At 54.4% G+C, this 24,123-nt stretch overlaps 6 protein-coding genes across 6 annotated transcripts; 4 read left to right on the forward strand and 2 right to left on the reverse strand.

Moving 5' to 3' along the window:
* Window positions 1-1,529: 1,529 nt before the first annotated feature.
* On the forward strand, window positions 1,530-2,307 carry V2A60_001298 (5-formyltetrahydrofolate cyclo-ligase; the record flags this gene model as incomplete). Its single annotated transcript, XM_083252659.1, has 2 exons — window positions 1,530-1,623; window positions 1,688-2,307. The coding sequence occupies 2 exons, from the start codon at window positions 1,530-1,532 to the stop codon at window positions 2,305-2,307; spliced, it is 714 nt and encodes a 237-aa protein (XP_083108785.1).
* A 751-nt stretch (window positions 2,308-3,058) lies between these two features.
* Window positions 3,059-6,295, forward strand: V2A60_001299 (mRNA transport regulator MTR10; the record flags this gene model as incomplete). Its single annotated transcript, XM_083252660.1, has 6 exons — window positions 3,059-3,187; window positions 3,242-3,331; window positions 3,383-3,664; window positions 3,770-3,860; window positions 3,914-5,197; window positions 5,256-6,295. The coding sequence occupies 6 exons, from the start codon at window positions 3,059-3,061 to the stop codon at window positions 6,293-6,295; spliced, it is 2,916 nt and encodes a 971-aa protein (XP_083108786.1).
* Window positions 6,296-6,992: 697 nt separating this feature from the next.
* On the forward strand, window positions 6,993-7,926 carry V2A60_001300 (uncharacterized protein; the record flags this gene model as incomplete). The annotated part of the gene is made up of 2 exons (XM_083252661.1): window positions 6,993-7,456; window positions 7,557-7,926. The coding sequence occupies 2 exons, from the start codon at window positions 6,993-6,995 to the stop codon at window positions 7,924-7,926; spliced, it is 834 nt and encodes a 277-aa protein (XP_083108787.1).
* Window positions 7,927-8,102: 176 nt separating this feature from the next.
* Window positions 8,103-11,958, reverse strand: V2A60_001301 (uncharacterized protein; the record flags this gene model as incomplete). The annotated part of the gene is made up of 6 exons (XM_083252662.1): window positions 8,103-10,897; window positions 10,958-11,273; window positions 11,327-11,403; window positions 11,456-11,578; window positions 11,628-11,848; window positions 11,903-11,958. 6 exons carry the CDS (start codon window positions 11,956-11,958, stop codon window positions 8,103-8,105), a joined length of 3,588 nt encoding a protein of 1,195 aa, XP_083108788.1.
* Window positions 11,959-13,390: 1,432 nt separating this feature from the next.
* On the reverse strand, window positions 13,391-17,077 carry V2A60_001302 (alpha/beta hydrolase; the record flags this gene model as incomplete). The annotated part of the gene is made up of 7 exons (XM_083252663.1): window positions 13,391-14,661; window positions 14,758-14,875; window positions 15,466-15,621; window positions 15,679-16,117; window positions 16,182-16,423; window positions 16,492-16,504; window positions 16,560-17,077. The coding sequence occupies 7 exons, from the start codon at window positions 17,075-17,077 to the stop codon at window positions 13,391-13,393; spliced, it is 2,757 nt and encodes a 918-aa protein (XP_083108789.1).
* A 2,491-nt stretch (window positions 17,078-19,568) lies between these two features.
* V2A60_001303 (uncharacterized protein) lies at window positions 19,569-23,084 on the forward strand (the record flags this gene model as incomplete). Its single annotated transcript, XM_083252664.1, has 1 exon — window positions 19,569-23,084. One exon carries the CDS (start codon window positions 19,569-19,571, stop codon window positions 23,082-23,084), a length of 3,516 nt encoding a protein of 1,171 aa, XP_083108790.1.
* Between the last annotated feature and the right edge of the window lie 1,039 nt (window positions 23,085-24,123).

Consider the following 24,123-nt stretch of genomic DNA (forward strand, 5'->3'; position numbering starts at 1 on the left):
GCCGACAGGGGGGTGAGGTGCTTCTCGAAATGTTCAGTACGCTGCAGCTATGTAATCGAGCAAGCAAGCAAGGAAATGGGGAAGCGGGAAAGATTTCGTGAGATGTGACAACGTTTCGCAGCGGGATGCCTGCTAGCGCTGTAAGTCTGCAGCTCATGTAAGGCTGTCGGGCATCGAAAGTGGCCAGTTGCACGGCAAGTAACGATGGCTAAACGGATTTGCGGAGCTGGCTCGGAATATCGGTGCAAATGAATTGGACGTTACTGCTGCGGCGTCTGAGAAGGCAAGAGTCGAGCCGTGGCAGAGACGAAGATGAAGATGGCAAACGGGAAAGGCGCAGGAGAGGCTGTCGCCAGCTAACAGTGGCGGTGACAGCCTCAGTGGCTGAAGCCTGAGAGCTGCAAGCAGAGGCTCTGACGAAACAGGCTACAACAGTGCAATCCGCACGGCAAATTGAAAACTGCAAGGAACGGCCCGCCACACCCAGTCCGCGCGAGATGGTAACAAAAAGGGATGGATTTATAAGTATTTATGCCAGAAATGTGATGCTGCAGGGTACAACATGATAGAACATCTTACGTGTAACATGGCATCTGCGCCACGTTCCTTGCCGTAGCTAAAGTCGATTGCCGACCAGGGATAGACTCGAGGAGTAGCCTGTCCCCAGGCAGTGGATAGACGCCGTTGACCAGAAATTTGGAGATTGGTGCTACAGGTCTGATCAAAATTGTTGTACTTGCACTGCGACGACCTTGGCATGGGATTATATCTGTCGGCAGATGTATACGACCGACAGCGCAGCAGCAATGGCATAGGCCAGCCGATGAGGATAGCAAGGCAGACGCAGACATTTCTCATCTTAAGCCCTACTCTCTTGCCCTGCTCGCAGTTTTCCGCTATTATCTCTCATTTTTGGTTTCGTTTTGTTTTCTTCTGCACAACTTCGCTAGCAACCGCCTTCTTTGTAATACGTTACATTTGACAGATATAGCTCGGTGAAATAGCTTAGACAGGTATGAATAAGATATAGAAGGGTCTTGGCCCAGCGTTCGGCTTCGCCCGGGCCTAACGAATCACAGCAGACGTATTAGACATCTCCCTTGGGTAACCCTCGGTGTATGTATCTGTGCCCGAACAACTTGGCGTCGAAGTGTGACTGTATGTAAGTGATAGCTCGATTCACTCCTGCGGCCCCTAGTGCTAAAGTGAGACAATGATGCTAACTAACTGCGGCCAGCTAGCTAACTTAATAAGTATGAACTGACGGCCTATATGTAGCACTAATGAAAATCTTTGAGAATTTACTTTCCACATTCAGTAGCCGGGCGCCGCCGACCGCACTCGTTGCCCACAGCACCCACCGCCAGCTCCGCACGGCGCCTTTGGACAACCAAGTTGATTGGATGCCGATGCCGCACCTCTCTGCAGCTCTTTGGGGGCCTGCCTAAAAACATGGCAGTATCGACGTTTCTACTAATAATACGAGTATCTGTCTTAGCAGCCTCATCCTCCACCGCGTGACAAGCATTATGACGACGCCCGTCGCTACAGCAAAACAACAGCTCAGAGCATTGATAAAGAAGCGTCTTGCCAACCTCTCACAAGATGTTGTTCAAGCTCAGAGTAGGCAAAAGTCGCGGCCATGATTCAATTCCATCATGCTAACGCCGGGATCTCAAATGACCAGGTCATGCAGTCTTTGAGACTCTCCAGGCCTCGCAACAGTACAAGGAAGCCAAGCGCATAAGCATATATCTCTCTATGCCCGCCGCCGAGGTCCAAACCGACGCCATCGTTCGCCATGCTCTTCAAGCTGGCAAACAAGTTTTTGTGCCCTACCTCCACAAGTCAACCCTATCAGAGCCTGAAACTCCTGCCCGTGTCATGGATATGGTACATCTTCGCAGCATCCAGGATTATGAGTCTCTAGGCCGCGACAAATGGGGCATCCCCAGCATTGACGATGACGCCGTCACCGGGCGTGAGCGAATCTTGGGCGACTCGCCAGGTAACTTTGGCCCGTCTCCCACTACCCTAGACTTGATGCTAGTTCCCGGTGTCGCGTTCAATGCAGATCCCGAGGCTGGGATAAGGCGTTTGGGTCACGGAAAAGGGTTTTATGACTTTTTCTTGAACCGCTACTATGCTAGAGCTGCAGAACATGGTGGCCACGGGTCCTCGCTTCAGCTTACCGGCTTGGCATTGACGGAGCAATGGCTCATCGCAGAGGATGGGCAAGTCCCGATGGGCATCTACGACAGACGACTGCACAGTTTGATACTTGGGAGCGGCGAAACAAAACATTGATTCTAGCCTAAAAAGGTCCGAAGAGGTTACCAGAGCCCGTGCACATTTTTGCGACATGTTCTGTACCAACCATCTCTCTGCAACGAACGCCGGCGAGCATTCTAGCACCAGCTTCATCAACGAGCCCAGGCGGCCACGAAGCTTTAAGATAGAGATGGTCTTTCACCCCAAAAGAGCAAAAGAAAAAAAAACCGAATAGATTCACTCGGTCGACGAGCCTGCAGTTTTTATATCTTGCACCCTTGATTTTTTGTTGCCCACATAGAGTGTCATTGTCGTGGTGACTTGACTCCCCCCAAAATGACGTCGGGTCGGAGCGGAAAAACTCACCACCTTGCTTCTTCCACCTGTAGCTGCGACTGCCCCGCCAAAGGACCGTCAACCCCATGTCATATTATTGCCTGGCCCAAGTTTGGTCGCGGTGGGCTTTTTGCTTTTTATCGCTCTGGCCTATAGGCATACTCCCACAACACCACAAGACACCCCGTTGAGTTGGCATCTGTCACCTTATTTCTGTAAGACGACAGCTAGCTCTGTCGCATCCGTTCTCTTCTTGTTCCCTCCCCAGCTTCCTCCGAGCCCGCAGCTGCTGTTGTTTGCTGAACCACGCCGATAAGGTCGATTTGCGGCGCACCTTGCCACTAGGCCCTTATGCGCCACTGTCCCTGGTGCGATCGAAGACCTTGTTAATCGCCCCAAGAGTCGAAAACATACATCTCATACCAGAATCACCTCCGCAAGTTCAATAGCCATGGCTGCCAACGGTGCGCAGGACAGCTTCTCGCCGTCCGACGTCTTGGCTGCTGTCATGACGATGCGGAGCGGGGAGCAGGACGCAAAGAAGAAGGCACACGCCTACCTAGAGAGCTTTCAAAAATCGGTTGGTTCCCGAATTGTTCTCGAGGTGGCCCGTGATGAATGCTAACCACCCCAGAAAACGTCCTGGGGTACCATTATTGGCATTCTACAATCCAAGGCAGAGCCGGAAGCGACCCTGTTTGCCGCCATCACACTTCGCGGAAAGGTACCTCCCACCCCCAGCTCGTTCGGGTACGCAGCAAGCTCACAAGTACAGATTACCTATGACCTCTCTACTCAAGTTCCCACGACCGAGCTCCCAGCCCTGCGAAACCAGATTCTTTTGCTCCTCAAGGAGTTTGCCGTTGGACCCAAGCCCATCCGTGTGCAGCTCTGCGTTTGCCTCGCCATTCTGGCCATCCAGATGAAGGATTGGAGCGACGTTCTGCCATCTGTGGTCCAGTCTCTCAGCGACAGCCCCGAGAGCCATGCTTGCATCCTCGACTTCTTGCGTGTGCTCCCCGAAGAAGTCACCGAGGGCCGAAAGATTACCTTGTCTGTACGTGGATACTGCGGCTCGACTCGACAATCAACTCCGACGACGTTCAATCGACCGGATGCCGTCTATTTCCAGCTTCAAGTCTAATTAATCTGTGGGATACAGGAAGATGATCTTGCGGACCGTTCAAGGGTGTTACTGGCGGACAATACAGACAGAGTTGTGCAACTGCTGATCAATTACTCGCAATCTTCACGTTCGTACCACGCAAACGATTTCAACGACAGAAATGTACTAACGATGATCCAGCGGTTGCTGCGCGTAACCCGCAGCTCATGGAGTGTATCACATCCTGGCTGAGAGAGGTGCCTGTCGGTAGCATCGTCAACTCTCCTCTGCTGGACGTTGTCTTCAATGGTGTCACTGCAGACGAATGTAGCCAAGAGGCCTCTGAGTGCCTGTGCGTCATGATACGGGAAACGCGCGATGTCGATGAAAGTCAGGAAAACATTCAGGTGCTGTTTCCTCGCATCGTCGGCCTGCAGCCTCGCATTGCTACGGTGGCGGATGAGGAAGATACCGAGGCATTGAAGGCGTTGACGAAGGTTCTTGCCACGGCTGCAGAGAGTTGGTCCGTTGCTATCGCCCGTCAGCCTTCTCACTTCAGACCGCTGGTTGAGGCAGTGCTCGAGTGTGCTGCTCGTGACAAGGAGCAAGACGTTATCGAACACACATTCCTCTTTTGGTACGAGCTCAAGCAGTACCTCGTACTCGAGCGTTACATTCAGAGCAGAGTCGAATTGGTTGATGTGTACTCTAAGCTTGTCGACATTCTTCTGAAGCACCTCCAATACCCCCGGCCCGATTCTGGAAACGAAGCCGATCTCTTCGACGGTGACCGCGAACAGGAGGAAAAATTTAGAGAATTCCGCCATCAGATGGGAGATACTCTCAAGGACTCGTGTGAGGTCATGGGCGTGACAGAATGCCTGACCAAGGTCCTCAATGCCATCCAAGTCTGGATGCAGAATAACGCAAGTCAAGTCAGTGACACTAATGTGCCAAACTGGCAGGAGCTTGAGGCTCCTTTGTTCGCAATGCGGGCTCTGGGACGTATAGTGGATCGGGAGGAAGAGATTGTTCTTCCGCAGCTGATGCCCTTACTGGTTCAGATTCCTAACCACGAGAAACTCAAGTTTGCTACCATTATGGTGCTTGGCCGTTACACTGAGTGGACAGCCGTACACCCGGAATACCTTGAGCCCCAGTTCAACTACATTGTCAACTCTTTTCAGGCCGACTCCAAGGAGATTGTCCGAGCCGCTGCGTTGGCCATCAAGTTCTTTTGCACTGACTGCAGAAACTTACTGAGCGGACAAGTATTGCAGCTTCAGACGTTCTATGACCAAGTCCTTGACAAGCTACCAAATCAGAGCAAGGAGGAGGTTACCGATGGTGTCTCCAGCGTGGTCGCTGTGCAGCCCGCTGATCAGACGTACACACTGCTTAAGACGTACTGTGATCCTCTCATCCAGCGTCTGATGTCTATGGCAAACCAAGCAACGGACAAGGAGAGCAAGATTGCTTTGGCTGGTAAGTTGAAATTTGACTACTCACCCCACCCCGGCGGAAGGATGCTAATATGCAATAGAACACCTCCAGCTCATCACGGTCTTTGTTCAAAATGTCACTCCTGCAGTCAACCCCGGCGAGGCTAACCCGGCTGTCAAATACTGGCAAGAAGTCTTTCCCATTCTGTCGACAGTCCTCGAAAACTTCCTGGACTTCAGCCCTATATGTGAGAGAGTTTGCCGATGCTGGAGAAACATGATTGTGTCCTATCGCACTGCAATGTCACCTTTGCTACCGGAGATGGCCAACAAGCTAGCCAACGGCTTCACGGCCTCTCGTGAGGGATGCTTCTTGTGGGTAACTGGTACAATTCTGCGCGAGTTCTCCGAGGACCGTGACAGCGTGGACCAGACGACCACGGAGAATATTTATAGCTTTTTTGAGGCACAAGCTACCGCGTTCCTACGTGTCATGACGGAACTTCAACCCGCAGACTTGCCAGACGCAATCGATGACTTCTTCCGACTCATGATTGACGCCCTGCTCTACTACCCTCAGAAGCTTATCCCTTCCACACTACTGGTCCCAATTTTCGAAGCGGCCATCTATGCGCTGACGCTCGAGCAACGAGACCCTCTTGTTTCGACGCTGCACTATGTTCGTGATCTATTGTCTTATGGAAGCAACAACCCGGCTAGCAGTGAGGGGCTTCCAGAGGCTGCGGCACAGCAGATCAAGGGTATCATTCTCAACATGCTTCAAAGCCATGGACTTGGCCTTGTTAAGCAAGTTATGGCTGGCATGATGCTTACATTCCCACGAGACTGCTTTGCGGACGGAAGTGGTGTTCTCTTGGCCCTCTTCGAGATGATTCCTAGACAGACTGTCGAGTGGGTCGCACAGACAATTCAGCTGTTGCCCGAAGGTACTGTAAACCCAGCCGAGGCCAACAGACTAATGACCAAGATCAAGGAGAGGCTCTCGACGGATGATGCCAGCAATATCAGACATGTGCGTGTCCTGCTACAGGATTTCACAAACTCGTACAGACGACGAAATGTAGCACCTAGGGATGGTCTAGGACAGCTGGAAGCTAGAAGATTTCAGTTTTCCGGCTGACGAGGCTCTGGACTCGGCGAATGAAAGAAGGGGTGGAGTTGACTGATGGCACGCAAACAGACGGCCGGTGGATCAATTGGCATTTACAGTAGCGAGGTAGTTTATACCAGGGAAGGGAAAAGGGAAGGGACTGGGAGCAACTGATTCAATTGTTGATATAGCATCTAGAGCGATATATGAGAAGAAAAAGGCGATTAGGAATATTTTATCCGTGGGAAAGCGAGATGGAAATTTTGCAGGGGAGGAATTTATCCACACATAGAGAGGACATGTCTTGATATGTCTACTTTTGAGCTCTACCGTATCTTATCCCGGGCTCGTTGAAACAAACTGACAGGTGCATGCCAACGATGCTTCTTCTCGGGTTGTGGTCGGTCAACGCCAAGATGGGAACAAACAACCGCCCAACTTCTGGAGCCGCATATGGTACTGCCCCAAACAAGGGAACAGCTGCCACGCTTATTTTTGAAGGGGCAAAGGGGCAAGCGTTGTGGGCTGGCAGCCGACATGAATGATGGGGACGCTATGTAGATCCATAGCCAGCAAGAATGTTAGTCACCGGAAACGCCACCCGGGGCCCGGTCCTGACGACCAGGCAACACTACAAAAGTGTAAGGACCTTTGACTTTGCATGCCAGTTGGGAGAATCTATACCATACCTATCAAACTGATAAAGAGCGGAAAGCGTTGCCAAAACATGGGAAGCCGAGCCGCCGAGACTGCTCCCGCTGCCGCTGCCGCTCCCGCTGCCGGGGCCGGCATCGCCCTCATCCCGTGGGACCCGGCGAGCGACGGCCACGCCGACCGCATGACGGCGCAGCGGCACGCGTGCGGCTGGGACGTCGAGATGGTGCCGTACTGGCGGAAAAAGGTCGCCGCCGGCGACAAGCTCCTCTTTTGGATCGTGCTGGCCGGGGGCGACGGCGACGGCGACGGCGGCTCGGCGGACGCGCTGCTGGCCAGGCACGCGGCCGAGTTCGCCGCGGAGGAGAGCCAACCGCTGCGGGACACGGCGGCGCGGGCGGGCAGGACGGCGCGGACGGCAACGGGCGAGGCGTTTCTGCCCATCGGGCACATTGCGCTGGACGAGTATCCGGCGCGCAACGTGCTGTTTGGGCTGCCGGCGGCAACGCTGTGGATAAAGTCGTTTTACATTTCCAGGTAGGTTTGTCCTGTTGATGCGTTGGGTGAAGCCTTTTTTCTTTTCAAGAAGAAGAAACAAATCAAACGAAACTAATCATTCTTCTGCGGACAAAAACAGAGCCATCCAGTCGGGCGGTCTCGGGAGAAAAGCCATGGGCCAAGTCGAGGCCATGGCGGCCGCGCCGCCGTTCAACAGCGCCGCGCTCGCGCTGGACACGACACACCCGGCGTGGCAGCGGCGGGCGGCGAGCCAGCGCCTGTACGGGACGGACGAGCCGCCCGCGGGCGCGCCGTCGATCCGCACCAACCAGGCGTGGTACACGCGGCAGGACTACTTGGACATGGCGCTGCCGCCGGCGGCCGCGGAGGAGGAGTGCGCCAGGGCCGAGGGCAGGGACTCGCTGGGCTACTACCCGTGGACGGACCCGGAGACGGGACAGTTCATCAAGATCCCGGCGGTGTACATGTACAAGATGATTGAGAGGTGAAGGAGAGTGGCTGCTGCTGCTGCTGCTGCGTTTTGACTATATAGAAAGCATAAGACATGATGAGCTTCTAGAAGCGATAGAGACGGAAACAGATGGAAACAAGTACGGGCTAAATTCAAAATGAGACATAGAGTAAAGAATAAACATAAATCGTAATGATTTGACTCATCCTCGCTTTATATACTAGATGAATCAGGGGGATTCCACTGCCGCAACTCCCTTGCCAAGACTGGGAAACCGCGGGAAGCTGCCAGTTTGGCTGCCCGCTGACAGCGAAGACGAAGAGTCTCTGGTTCTTTGTCTCTCTTGAAAAGAATATAGGCCATGTCAAGACGCCCGTGTTCTGCTGCACTTTCCAGAGCAGTTTGTCCGATCGGAGCCACGACCGCATTCACGTCGGCTCCCTCGTCAATCAGGAGGCAAAAAATGGGCAATGAGCCCGCAATGATTGCCTGCTGCAAGGCCGGCGCACCATACGACGGAGTAGGCGGTTCGTTAACATCGGCTCCTTTCGACAGGAGATACTTGACGAGGCATAGATTCGAGTGCTCGACCGCAATCTGCAGTGGGCTGCCCCAACACCCGCCGCCGGGGAGCGAGTGCAGCTTGGCACCTGCGTCGATGAGTAAGGTGAGAATGTCTGTTCTGTTTCTATTGCCAGATGCACACATGTCTTCTACTGCGTATTGTAGCATGGACTCAGACACCGGCGAGAGGCGCAGATTCACGTCCAGACCAAGGCCAATGAGTCGGGTCAGCATGGACATCGATGTCTTGCAGACTTCGACGCGAAATACAACTCCCTTGACCTCTGCTCCATGTTCGAGTAGAACAATGGCCATCGTTTCTCTTGTGTAGTAGTTGAAGCACTCCGCGAGTGGTGAGAAATCATAACCGTTTTGGTGAAGCTGATTCTCTTGGTCGCCCCAGTTGGGGCTTGCTCCTTCTGAGAGTAGAAACTTTAGAGTTTCCATGCTGCCTGTCGATACCGCGGCACAAAGAGCTTTTGTGCCACCATATCCCTTCAGATCGGCATCGTGCTCAATGAGTAGCTCGCAGAGAGACTGCGAGCCCGTAGCTGCCGCTACCGCAATGAGCGGCTGACCTTCAGGATCTGAAGGGAGTATATTTACATCTGCTCCCGCATCTAGCAACATTTTCGTAAAGTGTATGTTTGCATCCTGGACTGCCAAGTGAAGAAGAACCTGCAATTCGTGGTTCGTTACATTCGCAGCTGCACCGTCTGTCATCAGCAAGCTCAACATATCCATGTCCGACCTATCGAATGCGGAGCGGAACAGGTCTTGAAAACCATATATTCCGTATCTCGCCAGCAACGTAACAAGGGACTGCAAAGTAGGGCCATCAAGTTTATGATAGTGGCGCTTCGCAATCTTTGATAATAAAGCCCTGCCCTCCGTTTGAAGCTTCTGCAACAGTCCACTAGCACTTCCACGGCTCAAAAGCTTTTCCAGAACATGATGATTGCTCAGGCTGGCCTCGAGGGCAGACAGTCCGCCGGATTGGGCCGGCGACGCGGAAATATCTGCTCCGCTGTCGAGCAAAGCGTCAATCAAATCCGTATTCTGCCCTTCAACAGCGGCCTGCAGTGCTGTTCGACCATCCTCCGCCGCAGCAGGTGCGTTAACATCAGCGCCGAGTCCAATCAATTGCACCACTAGCTCTGTATCCTGCGTGCGCACCGCTGCCTGAAGTGCTGTGAACCCGCAAAGGCTGGGGAGGGCATTGATGTTGGCACCGGCAGATAATAGGAATTGAACGGTGTCGTTGCTACCAAACTCCACGGCCGCTTGTAGTGCAGTACGGCCTCGTGGCTCTTGAGCAGGCGTATTGATCTTGGCGCCGTTCTCTAGCAGCAACTTAACAAACGACAGGTTGTTCATTCTCGCAGACGCGACCTGCAAAGCCGTACCGAAGCCTCCAAAACCATCCGACAGGGCTCCAATCTTTAACAAGATTCGTCCGAGTTGAACACTTTTGCTCAAAGCAGCCATTTGCAGTGGCGACGAAGCCGCCAGCAAATCACTGTAATGATAGCCAGCGCGTTCCCATTTTTGCCATTCTTTGGCCGTGAAAGATTCGCCAAATTCCACTGTAAATCTGGAACCCCCCGAATATCGACGGTAAACAAGGCGCCTGTCGTGATATCTACGCTTTCCAAGTGGTGCAGTGCCAAAACCGTTCACATCGGCACCTTCGCGTAGTAGAACCTCAGCCACAGCCACATTACCCTCAGACAACGCTACTGCCAGAGGTGTCAGAATCGCATAAACATTCAATGCCACTACGGCATCCATTTCGCTCACGCGTACATCTGTACTGATGCATCCATCAACAGGCGCGCCGGCCTTGAGCAGCATCTCCACGAGATGCACATTACCAGTCGAGGCAGCGACTTGTAAAGGGCAAGGAACATGCTGTGGAACATGACAAAGCGTGAACGTCTTCCCAAGGAGTACGGCAAGCAGTTCGAGATTTTCCTGCTCAATGACAAGATTCATCAAAGTCGAACCGGGTCCATTTTGCTCGTACCAAGGCACCATCGGCATATGACCATCTGCACCGTTGTCGAGTAATAGCTGGATAATTTTAGGTGATTTCCTAAGAGCAGAGCGCAGATACAGTGACGAGCCTTTCAGTTCCGGTCTTACCACTTCAGCTCCGTGCTCTAGGAGCAGGCGCACACAGGCCTCATCGGGCCGGGATACGGCCAGGGCCAGACATGAGACTGGTCGTGAACCAGCTGCGTCCTCGAATAAGTATGCGTCGGGATCAGCTCCCTGTTTCAATAATGACGAAAAGTGGTAGTCAAAATCTCCAGATGCTAATGTACCGGCAAGCAACACACTCGCAAAAGTATCAGTTGCAGGGGTACGCAAGGCAACCAGAGTTTCCACCAGCCAAAAGGCGTTTGACTCCCAAAGCCAGTCAGAAAGCTTTTCTGCTCCCCCTTGAAAAAGCAGGTTATTAGAAGCGAGATAGATTGCATATCGTAAAAGTCGCAAGGTACGTTGAACCCTTGAGGTGGCGTTGTAGAACAGGTGGAGGTGACGCAGGACATCGCCCTCAACTTGCTCTACCACGCTTTCTTGCAACCTTTCGGATATTGCTTTATGATAATCCTCGGAGCGTGAATCGTGGCTCAAATCTAGAATCTCAGCCAAAGTGTTTGTCGCCTGCAGGTTGAACATGTAGTCGTCATAGGGGCCGCTAACTAGTGCTTGTTGGCTCGCAAGCTGTATTCCTTGGGACATCAGGGATCCCCTGGTCGCCTCTGATTGGTGGCACCATTCAGAGGGAGGCTCAAGAGGCCCTCTTCGAGAGCCCTAAATATAGTTTTAGTCGTAATGTAGACTTCGTTCAGTACTGGATTACAAACCTCTGCTCCAACCGGAGCGAGAGTAGTGCGAGCACCAGAGGGAGCACCGAAGTAACCCTCTCTGCAGTAGTTGTCCACTAGATAGTATCAATATGTGAGGAAGAATCAATGTTTTTTCTTTCGGCATACTATATGATTCGAAAATAATGTCGAATTGAGCGAATAGAGTGTCCGAGGCAACGTTGGTTTTAGTCTCTAGCTCGGCTGCCGGCGAGCGGCTGGTTGTGTTATCCTGGCACCCCGGCAGTATATCTGATTCAAGCATCAGTGCAATTCGTTTCATATTTGCTGCTTTGATTACCTTGTGGATGAATGGGAGGAGGTTGCTGCTGCTGAGAAGCCCACTTCTTAGCCCGCCTCAGCCTCTTCCGATTAATTTGTATGTCATTCACAGTGACAATTCTGTCATTATTGTCCAAATTCCACTCGTCTGATGTAGGGATCATTCTCTGCCATTGATCCTTGCTGAAATTTTTGCGCAGTCCCCATTTCTTTCGAAGTTGACGGTCCAGCTGGTTTGCACTGATGGCCCCGGGTTAGCATCTCGCCGTCTGCAAAGATGAGATGGACACTAACGTGGGGGAAAATCCACGTTCACTCTTCAATTGCGCCAGCAGTTGCTTAGCAGTCATCTTGTGAAAAGAGTTCGAAATGAAGTCTTTATGACTCTCCCACTCCTCTTGCGGTATGTCTTTGCCGCCATGGCTGCCACGAAAGCTTTTTGCCTGAGCTCAAGAGTCACTTGACGGCTGGCATAGGCATCTTATATGGCCTGCACTTGGCCTTCAGGTAGCGATGAAGTGCTGAGAAACCGGCCAATTGCAGGACATTATGAAAGGGGGCTGTGACTTCAAGATGCAGGGGACAAAATTGGTGCCTGACGTGATGGTAGCTGATTGGAGCTGATGAGCCACCGCTTTTGCAACGGTGGCAGGGGTCAAAATCGGTCGAGGACGATCTTTGTAGGAATTCCGTATAGGAGGAATCCTTGCAAGGGTCAAAATCGGTCTAGAGAAAATCCTTGCTGGGGTCAAAATCGGTCGAGGAGATCCTTGTAGGAATCCCGTATAGGATACATCCTTACAAGGGTCAAAATCGGTCGAGCAAGTCCTTGCAGGATAAATCCGTATGGGAGCTATCCTTGCAGGGGTCAGAATCGGCGCAACAGATCAGGCAGGATGCGGGACAGAGCAAGGGAAAAGCATCGGCCAGCAGCAAGCGACAGACCGCGCAAATTCCAGATGAGGTGAAGGGGCCAAATTTGTTCACAAGAGAACCATGAGTATAATACACTCGCATCCTGCACTTCTCCAACAGCTGGTCACCTTGACCTTGAAAAACCAGTTCCATTACCAACCTCGCTCTCTACAGCCGATGAAATGGCCTTGACGACTGAAGCTATAATCAACCTTGTCGGGGTACTGCTAGGCTTGCCATCGGTGGGTTACCTGTTGTGGAAGCTGCTGCGAGCATGCCTCTCCAGGGCGCGTCCAAGAGGTAAAGATGAAGCGGGAGCAGGCCATGAAAGAGACCGTGACTGACACGCTTTACCAAAAGAAAGCGACCGTGATCTGGAAAGCCAGGGACTCCTGCCCGATTACGCTGTCGGCAAATTTACAGTGAGGCTCCTCTACACCAAGCCGGCGGAAAGAACGGAGGCTGACTACTATCTACTATATACAGGTTGCTATCCACCTTGGCCAGATCAACAACGGCGCGGGGCGATGACCCCATGTGGGACCAGCCGCTTTCATCTGATATCATGTACACGATGCTCGGTTCGGGTTGTTGTTATATTGTTTGTCCGTATAATTATGTTGGAAGGGCACTGCGCATGTTGGATACGGCCAAGGTGTGGCACCCAAGCTTACGCCGGCGCGACTGCAGGTTGACTAGAATCAAAATATACTAGAGATAATTATATTCTTACTGTTAATTACTAGAAAATACCACCCGAGCCTGTATGTAAAAAAGGGAACAGTTTCTCAACACCTTTTAGCCATCTCAGTTGTAACCAGGTCAAATCTTGCATCGATAATTCTCGAGACCCGTCCTTGTGCGTCATCAAAGAGACGACATGAATGCCTGCAGTGCTCGCCACGTCCCGCCGCCGTGATATTTGACCGCCTCATCCAGACCGGGCTGCACATGCGTCTCCCTCCTGCCCACGGCAAAGACCCTCGGCTCCGTCATGACGCGCTCGAGTTCTGCCCCTGGATCGCCGGTACCCACCACCACACTCGCCGCGCGCGCGTACTCGACCGCAAAGATCCTGGCGTCGCGGTACATGGTCTCCGAGTCTGACGCCGTCACCAGCAGGCGCTTCACGAGCGGTCTGCCGCCACCTTTGTCGTTGTCGTCTTTGCCAGCGCCAGCGCCCTCGCCCGCGCCCTCGCCCTCGCCGCCCGTCGTCGTCGTCGTCGTCGTCGCAAAGACGCGCGCCCACACGTCGCGCGCCCGCGGGGCGGCCACAATCTCGCACCACACGTCGTCGACGCGCGGGCGCAGCACGCGGACGAGGCTCGCGACGTGCGGGCCCGCGAGGAAGTCGCACACGTTGGTGCCGAGGCTCGCGGCGTCGGTCCACGTGAACCAGGGCGAGAGCAGCACCGCGGCGCGGAACTGGCCGCCGCCGCCGCCGCCGCCGCGGAGGGCCGGCGCGAGCGGCCGCGCGTACGGCGCGGGCTCGGCGACGTGCGCCAGCAGCGAGGCCACCAGGTGCGCGCCGGCGCTGTCGCCCGCCAGCACGAGGTCCCCCGGCGCGACGCCCTCGCGCTCGAGCAGCAGCCGCACCGCCTCGACCACCTGCACCAGCTGCGCCGGGTACTGCGCCTCGGGGCAGAGCGCGTAGGCGATGAGGACGACCTCGCGCGCGCCGCACGCCCGGGCCATGCTGCGCGCCAGTGGGATGTGCGCGCCCGTCGCGATGGGCTCCAGGTAGCCGCCGCCGTGGGCGTAGAGTATCACGGGACCCTTTTTGCGGGCGGCGCTCTCGTCTCCGCCGGTCGCGCCGGTAATCCACGGCCCCGTCAGGAAGTGAAGCGTCGGCGGCGGTACGGGCCCTCCCGTCGCGGGATTGTTGGCCGCCGCCGCCGCCGCCGCGTCGATCGGCACGGATACCTCACGGTGCTCGAGCCCTTTGCGCTTCTTGGCGAACTCGCGCACCCGCTCGCTGGTTGTCTTGGTGTGGCTCGCCGCGTAGGTGATGCGCTTCTGGCTCTGGAATGTGTTGGCGGCGTGGATGCTGGCGAGCATCGTCTTTTGGCGCCAGTGCAAGTCATACTGTGGGTGAGAAGGGAGAAAGAACTTGGACAGCTGATGCAGAAATGCGACGGCTATTCATCCGCTGCGTCATTAGCCAAAACAAAACAAAACAAAACAAAACAGAAAGCTCTTTGGCCACTCTGTCTGGAAAGGCTGGGGCTACTCACGATACAGGGCCGCGATGCCGACCATTTTTATCCTATCCAAGGCCGTCAACGGCCGTGCACCTAGGAGTTCAAGATCTTGGTCGGTAATCATCTTGTTGTTGGCATACGGAGGTTCAAACTATGGCAAGGTAGGCAAAATATCGTACGCTGCTGATGATTGCTCAGGTTAAAAATGCGGTGAGCTTCTTTATTCCTTTGACACGAACAAGCAAACACAGCATTGACCAGCTATCTTCTTTCAGCGACACGTCAGCTCATGTGGTTGACTCAGATAAGTATGTTGCAGCAGCTAGTTATACTTTATAAAGGCGCATCAGTGTAACAAAATGATTGCCATGAGTAGATCCATCAGTGGGCCAAGCAGCTTATGCTTCACGCGACGACTACGCTCAAGGTCAGAACCGTTATTGAGAGCCATTACTGCAAATGATGTGTTTTCTCGTAGGCTGAGCATGATTGTACTTTTCGTCATTGACCAGCAAAAGTTTCCCTGTTTCCTTTCCATGGTAATGTCACTGTGTGCCCCCCCGCTCGACGATCTATCTGGTCGTCCGTTCCACTTATACATCGACCCATGCCATCTCGAAAAAGGAAAAAAAAAAAAAAAGCAAATCAAGAGATCGGCGCGAGAGGTTGGGTGAAAAAGAAAAGGGGGAGAGACGTCGAATAATGAGTCTACTAGCGGTACATGGTCCTCTATACTTTTACAAACACCTTTTTGTTGACCCGAATTCTCGCAATGAGCACCAGAAACGCCGAGACTAGACTGAGCGAGCCGCCGTACAACATGGCAGGCCGGTATGCCGTGAGGCCCTTTTCCGCACCACCAAACGCCTCGAGCAGATAGCCAGCAATTGGAGCGCCCTGTGATAGATGTTAGAGAATTAGTCATTTGGGGCAAGCGCGAGAGGGGCCCCTCACCATTAGATAGCCCCCGATCCATCCCGTGATGATCATGCTCATGACGGCGCCGACGCGCGCGCTGCCAAACACGTTGCTGGCCACGGTCGGCATGGTGCAGAAGAAGCCGCCGTTGGAGAGGCCGTTGATGACGACGAAGAGGGCCAGGGGCCCCAGCGTCGTCGAGGCCGGCCAGATGGCCAGCATGCTCAGCGCCGTCAGGACCAGGGACGTCAGGAGCACGTTGATGGCGCCCATCATGTCGCACAGGTAGCCGCAGACGATGCGCCCGGCGGCCGACGACAGGGTGAAGCCGGCGACGAGGCCGGCGCCGGTGGCGGACGAGAAGCCGAGGGAGTTGGCGTAGAGCGGCAGGAAAAAGGGCGGCACGTAGAGCGGAAAGGTGCCAATGGCCGTGGCGGCGCATATCAATACAAAGTTGGCCGACTTGAACAATTTCCTGCGCGGGGCAGCAGTCAGTCACCTTGTCCGATTGCGCGGCTCGACTTTGGGACAAAACATACCATTCGATAAACTTGCGCCGGGCAAGGCTCGTGCGCTCCTTCATGATCCAGGCGGCGGGCAGTCCAGTGGCCAGGGTGGTGATGCCGAGGACGCGGTACGCCATGGCGAGCCCAATCTTTTCAATCAGAGGATCCAGCGCGAAGCTAATGGCCGCGCCGCCGAGGCCGCTGCCCGCGAAGATCAGGCCATTTGCGAGGCCTCTTTTCCTGCTGAAATACTGTGACGGGATGGCCGTAATCACCTACACCGTGGCTGGCTGTTAGATGGGCTGGCGTCGTCAGTCGTTGCACAGGGAGGCGGGCAACTTACACAAAAGATGAAGCTATCGCCACAAAGGTCAGCACAAGAAGAAGAAGAAGAAGAAGAAGCAAACGCACCTGGCTCCGAGGCCAAACAGGACGCCCGAAGTGACAAAGAGCCCGCCCAGGCTGCGGGTCGTGAAGCTGCTCAGGATCTCGCAGCCGCCCATGAGGGCGACGCCCGTGAGCGCCGTCCGGCGCGGCCCGAGGTACTGCAGCAGCCAGGCGTTGGAGGTTGCGCAGAGCGACACCATGGCCGCCTGCAGCGAGCCGATGAAGGAGACGACGGCCGGGCCCGCGAGCCCGTCCCGGACCAGCGTCCGCTGGATCACGCCCCAGGCGTACGTCGTGCCGACCCCCCACCACATGAGCACGCAGCCGCTCGCGACAATCGCCCAGCCGTAGCCGCCGTCGGGCGCCGCCGAGTCGACCTCCCGGCTCGCGGCGAGCACTTCGTCCTCGGCCCGGCTCGGCGCCGATTTTACTCGGCTGGTGGTGGTGGTGGTGGCGGTGCCGCCGACGCCGTTGTTGGGTCGGCTCGAGGCCCAGCCAACCGTGTCGGTCAGCTGTATGGAGGTGGTTGTCGTCGTAGACATCTTTTTTTCAAGTTACGGTGGTATCGGGCATTGGCTGCGATTGTTCCGGCTTGAGATGGATGGCGTGGCTTTTAAGCACGAGGGTGAGTCACGAACAAGTTGAATGGAGAGATGCCGATCACGGTTGTCAATAAATGTCGCTACGAGCCAAAAGGGCGTAAAAACGACCCACCAAGTTGTCAATGCACTTTGATAGCAACGCAGTCGAATTTGACTGCATTCAGGCGAGACTTACTATTTTCACCTGCAGTCAAGTCAGTCTTTCTGAGCCGACTATGAATTTGGATGCACAGGTGCCTTGCTGGTGCTGCTATTAATCCAGCATCGATCATGCCGCTTCCGCAACAACTCGTCTCGTGCCCCCCGCGCGTCGATGGAAGCAGTCGAGCGCGGGCCGGTGAAAGTTTCCTTGCCCGTGGTGTCGCCGCGGCCCGTGCAGGAAGACGACGGTGTGCATGTGGTTGCCGCTCGCGCCGAGGCGGGCGGGTGACGTCCAAGGTCATCGTGGTGTCGGCCATGATCGGGCAATGGGCAGGTTCCCGAGCTGGGTGTCGGGTTTGAAAACCCTCTCCGTGATTCTAACAAGAGTGAATGCTGTAGTTTATGTAAATCGTTGAAAGCTCTCTTGGCGGGTAATATGCAGAGTGACTGTTGGGTCGGCGTAATTAGCATCTGCCTGCTTGGCTGCCTGCAGAGCCCGGGCAACCACAGGCGGAAGCGTTTCCCTTGGCCGCACTGCCATTTTCACCCTTGGTCTTCTTTTTGCCCGTCTTCCTCCTGCGCTGCTTGTAAACGGCCTGGTAGCTGGGCTGCATTCACTTTGGCTAGGATGGAATCTTTTGCTGGGACAAGGCTGCCTTGGCACAGGTATTCTCCAAGCCGGTGATGCAACCTCAAAGAAACGCATTCCTCCCAATGTTGGCCGCCTTTATTCGGTTCCAATGTTCATATTGACGGCTGGATGCCATCAGAGCGCCTGGTTTCGTGATGTCAGAAAGAGGACTATTGATCTCTCCCCCAGGAGCGTCGCGCACAGCCAAAGTAGACTTGACCGAGCATTCAACTCCATGACGGAGGTTAGGAGAGTCCGTCTTGCAAATCGGCCGCATTCGTCGATCAATAAGTAGACAATTCAATGAAATGCTTCATAGCTAACTAGTATGCGTTGGCTAGTATTGGACGAGCCCTGTGTTGCTTGTCACGAGAATAAGATGAAGACACGTCTGGCACTGCTTTGAACGGCCATTCTCACACTGGCATCCCGACAGTTGGAACCCCGTTTCGTCTTTGAAACTTGTTGTCTATTCAACGAGAGTATTCCAATGGTCAAGTATTCTTGTGCGAGAGAAGACTCCCAAACCTCGTCGACTCCTCTCTGCCGTCACCTCCGGCAACCACCTTTCCCCCATCTCCGCGCAGAGACTAGAGTGCACCTCGTTCGTCGAACAGCGAGATCATGCTCATACGTACAAAGACATGGCAAAGACAATCAAAAGGTGAGCAATTGTCAAATAGTAGTTGGATGAACAGTAGAGGAGAAAAGCCAGCTCGCTTTACGATGAAACCATCTGCATACGTACAAAGACATGACAAATAAAATCAAAGCAGAAACAACCATCAACTGATGATTGGATATACATACAGTAGAAGAATAAAGTCACCTCGTTTTATGATGACTGGTTTGCAAGCCTTTTGCCCATTCCCAGCCCGAGTTTGTATGCACAAAGGCTGTGCCAAAGCCACTTTTACTCTTCTTCACCCTCAAAGCAGCCAGTCTCTTACCGCTTGCAGGCAAATTTCTTGTCGTAAACTTTGTCTTTTAACTCTTCAACGTCTAGTCTTATCTTTTTCCTTTCCTTGTTTATACCAAAGCAACATGGCTCAAAGTCACTTGGAGCAACTCGGCGCAGCCCCCAAATCTTTGTCCCCCTGCCCCCAAACGATGTCAGCTTCTTTATCAAGAACCCTCGCTAGTCTTTGTTTCTTTTGAGTGAATTTCAGGTCCAAATTTTGCTAGTCAAAGGAAGCAGTCCCTTCACTCCTTCTAAACCTAGAAAGAAAAGTAACAATGTCCAGTGACTGCATGAAAACTCCAAAACCATGGCTGTAAGTTATAAGAATGTCTCGATATCCCACACATCATCATGACAACTCATTCAATCATCCTCGCCTCCTCCTCCTCCCAGAACCGACCTCGCGTCTTCCACCGCGCCTTTTCCATGGTCGAGTAACTTACCATGAGTGCTTACCGTCCGTCAACCGCATTGAAAAGCTCTTAGGATCCCATCCCAAGCTCCTCTCGTCTTGCCAGCAAAGCCATCACCGGCAAGCCCAGCACAAAGATTGCCAGTATTCCACGTAATACCTTCGACTTGAGCCAAGTTCTCGCAGCAGTCCCAACACATTCGACTTTTGGCAATTCAGCCCTGCCTCTGAGCATCTCTATCTCCGGTATATCCGTCGCGGGCCGTGACAGTCCAGAAGAGCAGGTATGAGCACAAATGTTGCTGCGCGTGGCCACCGCGGCCGCTCCAATGCTCCGAAGCGGCCACAATCTGCGAAAAGTACGTCAAGTCGAAGGCCTCCTCCTCGTCGCGTGTGCGAGTTCTGCAGCAGTGATCCTGCTGGACGAGTTATGCGCGCCCAGCGGCCGTGTGACTGGCACGACGGGACCTATCCGCTCGAGTGCACCAACTGCGCCGACCACCGGGCCAGGAACCCCGTATTGGCCGCCGGCCACGTCTGCCAGGTGCCGAAAAAGGCGCTCCTCTACCGCAAGTACTCCCAGTACCATCCGGCGCGCTACGATCAGGCCATAAGTCCCCACACTGGCCAGCCCACGAATATCGGTCTCTGCTGTATCAAGTGTGCCAGCGACGGCAAGACAGCCGCATGTGACGTCGACCCCATCCTGGGCTACCAGTGTTCGCGGTGTAAGGCGTTAGACATGTGTCGACTGAGCGACGGCCGTTTGATGGACAACAAGCCCAACTTACGACAGGGTGTGGTCAAGTGGTTCCGGCACGCGTGCGACGGATGCGCGCAACTCGCGGCTGAGAGCCAGGCAGGGCAGCTCAGCCCGTGCTCATGGCTCGCCGATCACACAACATGGAACGAGCCTTGTGACCGCTGTCGTAGCAACAACCTCGTCTGCCTTGCATCTGCCATAGTCACGTCCATGCCAGCCGCCATCAGTGTCCCTGAGAACTGGCGCCCGCGCAGCTTCATCGCCTTGGGCTGGGCCGAGCTGCGACCTAGCACGGTCTGGCGCAAGGCGTGCATGAACTGCCGGCGAGACAACAACCACTGCCGTGCTTCCATTGCCAGCCCATACTCAGCTTGTGGTCGCTGCACGGCCATGGGTCTCGACTGTGTGGACGATGAGGGGACGGCGTATCCCATCTTTGACTTGTCGCAGGTTGGCTTTGGAAGCTTTCTGCCGTTTATCGCGTGCAAGCGTTGCGTCGAGAGCGGGAGAAACTGTGACAGGCAGCGGCCATGCGATTCGTGCACCAATGCGGGGGAGCCTCATCTCTGCGATAATGCCTTCCTCCAGACAACGGCGGGCAAGAAGCGCATGGCGAACTGCCTGCATGGACGTCTGCACCCTCGCCCAGGTCCATTGTACTATCTTGCCCACGGCTACGGTGCAAATGGGGTCAACGATGTGAAAGACGGTTCTCGAATGGAGCACTGGATTGGCCCAGTGACTGAGGCTTACGTCATGCCATCAATCTCCTTCCATGGAGGTTCTCTTATCCGAGAGATTTTGCGGCAGCGCGAGTTGCTGGTACCACGACGCACGCCACCACACGCCGCACCGGGAACACCTCTGGCCAGTAAACCAGCCAGCCAGCTGACGGCCAATGAGCTGGCGGCCATGATCAACCAGACATGGCCGGATTCATTCTTGATGAACACGTTACCCAACTTTGTCGAGGAGCAAAGAGAGACAGCGCTGAAAAAGGCCATGTTCCAATTCAACACACCAGCTGGAGCGGACAATCCCCCAACAACGGCTGACATCACCGCAGCGGTGGATGCAAACCCCAACTTCGTTCCCAGGCCAATCGTCAGAGTCATCCAGGCGTTGCCAGTGGTGAATGCGGCCGCTGCAGAAGATGAGGATGAATATGAGGAAAGCGAGGGCGAAGAAGACGAGGAAAGCGACGGCAGTGAAAGCGGCCCGGGCGGTGAGGATGTGAACCAAGTTGAGCAAGCTGGGCAAGTTGACCAAGCTGGGCAAGTTGGGCAAGCTGAGCAACTAGAACGAGTCGAGCAACTAGAGCGAGTCGAGCAAGTCGGCGCCTCTGGAGACAGATCGACCGTGACACTGCCAGCAGCGGCCCCTAATCAATTGACACTGATATTGCACCAGATTAGGCAAGTACTGCCAACACATCCAGAAGCGACGCCAAGCCGGCCCGAGCTGATATATCAGCAAATCATGGAAACCGTTGCAGAGATGGCTCCTCTCGGCCAGCCAGCGCAGCGCGCTGCTTCTGATGGTGCTGATGGTGCTATAGATGTCGGCGCGCCCGGGAACGAGCCCATGCCCGTTGACCCCAACCTTGGGTCCGTGGCATCCAGCGCCCCGGCAGAGCCCGTCCTGCCTTGCGTACCCTTCAGCCGTCCGTCATCCGTCTCACCCGAAGCTAACACGATGCCAGGACGCGCCGCGATGCAGCCATTGAATCCCGCACCCGCACCCGCACCCGTCCTGGATGTCTCTGACATGCACAACGCCAACCTCTTCGATCCAAGCCTCACGGCCTTCATCGGGCCCGTGGAAGCGATTGTTGATTGGCCGACGAACACGACTCACGACAGTCAACAGCTGCGGCCGCACGGCCCCAGTACGCCCCACGCCACGCCGATCCAACTTGACGAGCACTACGAGCAAGTACCGACTCTCGGATCGATACAAGATGCCAGGCAACAAGAGCCAGCACGATGGAGTCACCTCAATCCCCTATATGAGTCTACAGGCGTACTACTTGGTGCGCGAGACGGCTCTGGAGGGTGGCTGCTGCGGAAGCCCTTTACTCTCGGCATTTCTTATATGCAGAGGGGCTGTCCCGTTAAAGATGTACTGCATTCTCTGGCTGAGCCCGTCTCCGAGAATTCTAATCGGCCTAATAATGCGGCGGGTCAAGCAGGGGTGGATGACTTGCGTTGCGAAGAGAGCAGCCTCGGGGAGAGCAGCAAGGATGTGTATATTGCCTGTGGCGCTCCTGTGCAACCTTCAGACAAATGCGCTGACATGCATCATCAGCCTGGCCACCCTTGTCTAGTATGTGACGATTGCGCCAAGCACAGCGCTCAGCTCCTCGTCGACCCAAGGTACAATCCCCTCACAACCGCTGAAGTGCTGAGCATGCGCAGCTACCTATGCGATGCGTGCACAACGCGAACGGGGTGCAGCCCCGAAGGGATGCTGAGCATGTCCGAGGCTGGTATCAACACAGTGTACGGGCGGTTCCCGAAGTCGTCGGCCCGAACCGGTGCCGTGAACCGTGAGTTGTCCGAGGTGGATGAGGACGGAGACGTGATCATGACAGCACCGGACGGTGGCAGCATCAGAATATTCAGCAGAATTCGACCTTTGACGGGCTGTGCTTGCGGCGTCAAAATGTTTCGGGCGCGGCAATGTCGGTTTCACCGCGTCGAAAATGCAAAGGCCGTGCTGCATCAGGTAGCGACCGTGCGAGAATGGCGGATCCAAACAGGGCAGCACGGGAAATGCGCGGGCTGCTTTGAGTATCGCTCGGGTGGGAATGGGCAACGCGACGAGGCCGCGAATGATGCGGAGGCGCCGGCGACTCTGAACTCCTGGGTGTGCCTTGCATGCGGCGGTTGGGTTGTGAATCAGACGGGCCCGGCAGACAAGTCCGGACTTGTGGATGGCTGGCAATCGTGGTTTAATCCACAGCCTAGGTCGCTCGCCGACACCCCAGAGAAGCCTGATGAGATGGATCTTGAAATGACTGACGCATCAGAACGGTAGCTGCATCTAATTCTCGTCTCGCAATCATGGATGTATGAGAACTGCAGGCGAGTCCATTCTCGTCTCGATGGACTGATGCGGCAAGGTTGTTTCTTTTCCGGTGTGGAGTTTGGTGTGGTAAATTTGGAAAAAAAAAATGTCGCTGGGTTCCGTCGAACAAGACTCAGCTTCGGACTTGGCTGCGAGGACGAGTTTGGTTCTTCGGCAGGCGCAAAATAGCATGCATGTTCACTAATTCTGTCAGATCGCATCATCACACGTTTGAGCCTCTTGCAGGCAAGAATGCTCAGAAAAGTAAAGCGGTAAACAGAGAAATTTCTTGTAAGATAACGATCAAATTACAACAGCCATTTTGAGAAGTATGGATATAATGAACAAAAAAACACAATAGTCGACCCACGTGGACATTCCGAGAAAAAAAAGAAAAGAAAATCTGAATATGGGAGAGAGAAAGGACAGAAAAAACAACATATACTGAAGAAAAGGGGAAATCGGGGTTGAGAGAAATAGAGCTTTGCGTGTAGGGGCGTCCAAGACCGTTTTCGAGATGATAGCACAATCCGGAGTCGACCCATAATGCATTGCCAAAGTTGCCCCATTGTCTGTTCATTTCTCTCCGCTCGTTAGGTCCAGGTGGAAAGCTCTGATTGTGCAAAAAGGCCAAATTTTGTCGTTTCTTTGTCTTTGTAGGGTTTTGATGAATTTCCACTAGCAGATCCAAGCCGTTTGTGTGGCACGCCTTCGAGATGCGATCCGCAAGATAGGGTTCGAGGTCGTCATCTCCCTGATCCATCTGAACTGATGACGAAATATGCCGTGTGCGAGTTCGCTGGTTCAAAATAAAATGGCCACGTTGAGGGGAGGGGGGAATAAAAACAAGTAATAAAAAGGGCCGGGTTTTGGCCGAGTAAAGAGTCCGACTCCCCATCCGATGCTAATGAATCGCTGTGTTCGTGGTGCAACCACACATCATTGCCACCAAGCACAGCACGAGGTGGTTGCTGTGGGCATGGGGCATTGCTGCAATCTTCTTTTTTCT

Source organism: Cordyceps javanica, chromosome 1 (genome assembly GCF_051103115.1).
Source record: "Cordyceps javanica chromosome 1, complete sequence".
Taxonomy (NCBI): Eukaryota; Fungi; Ascomycota; class Sordariomycetes; order Hypocreales; family Cordycipitaceae; genus Cordyceps; species Cordyceps javanica.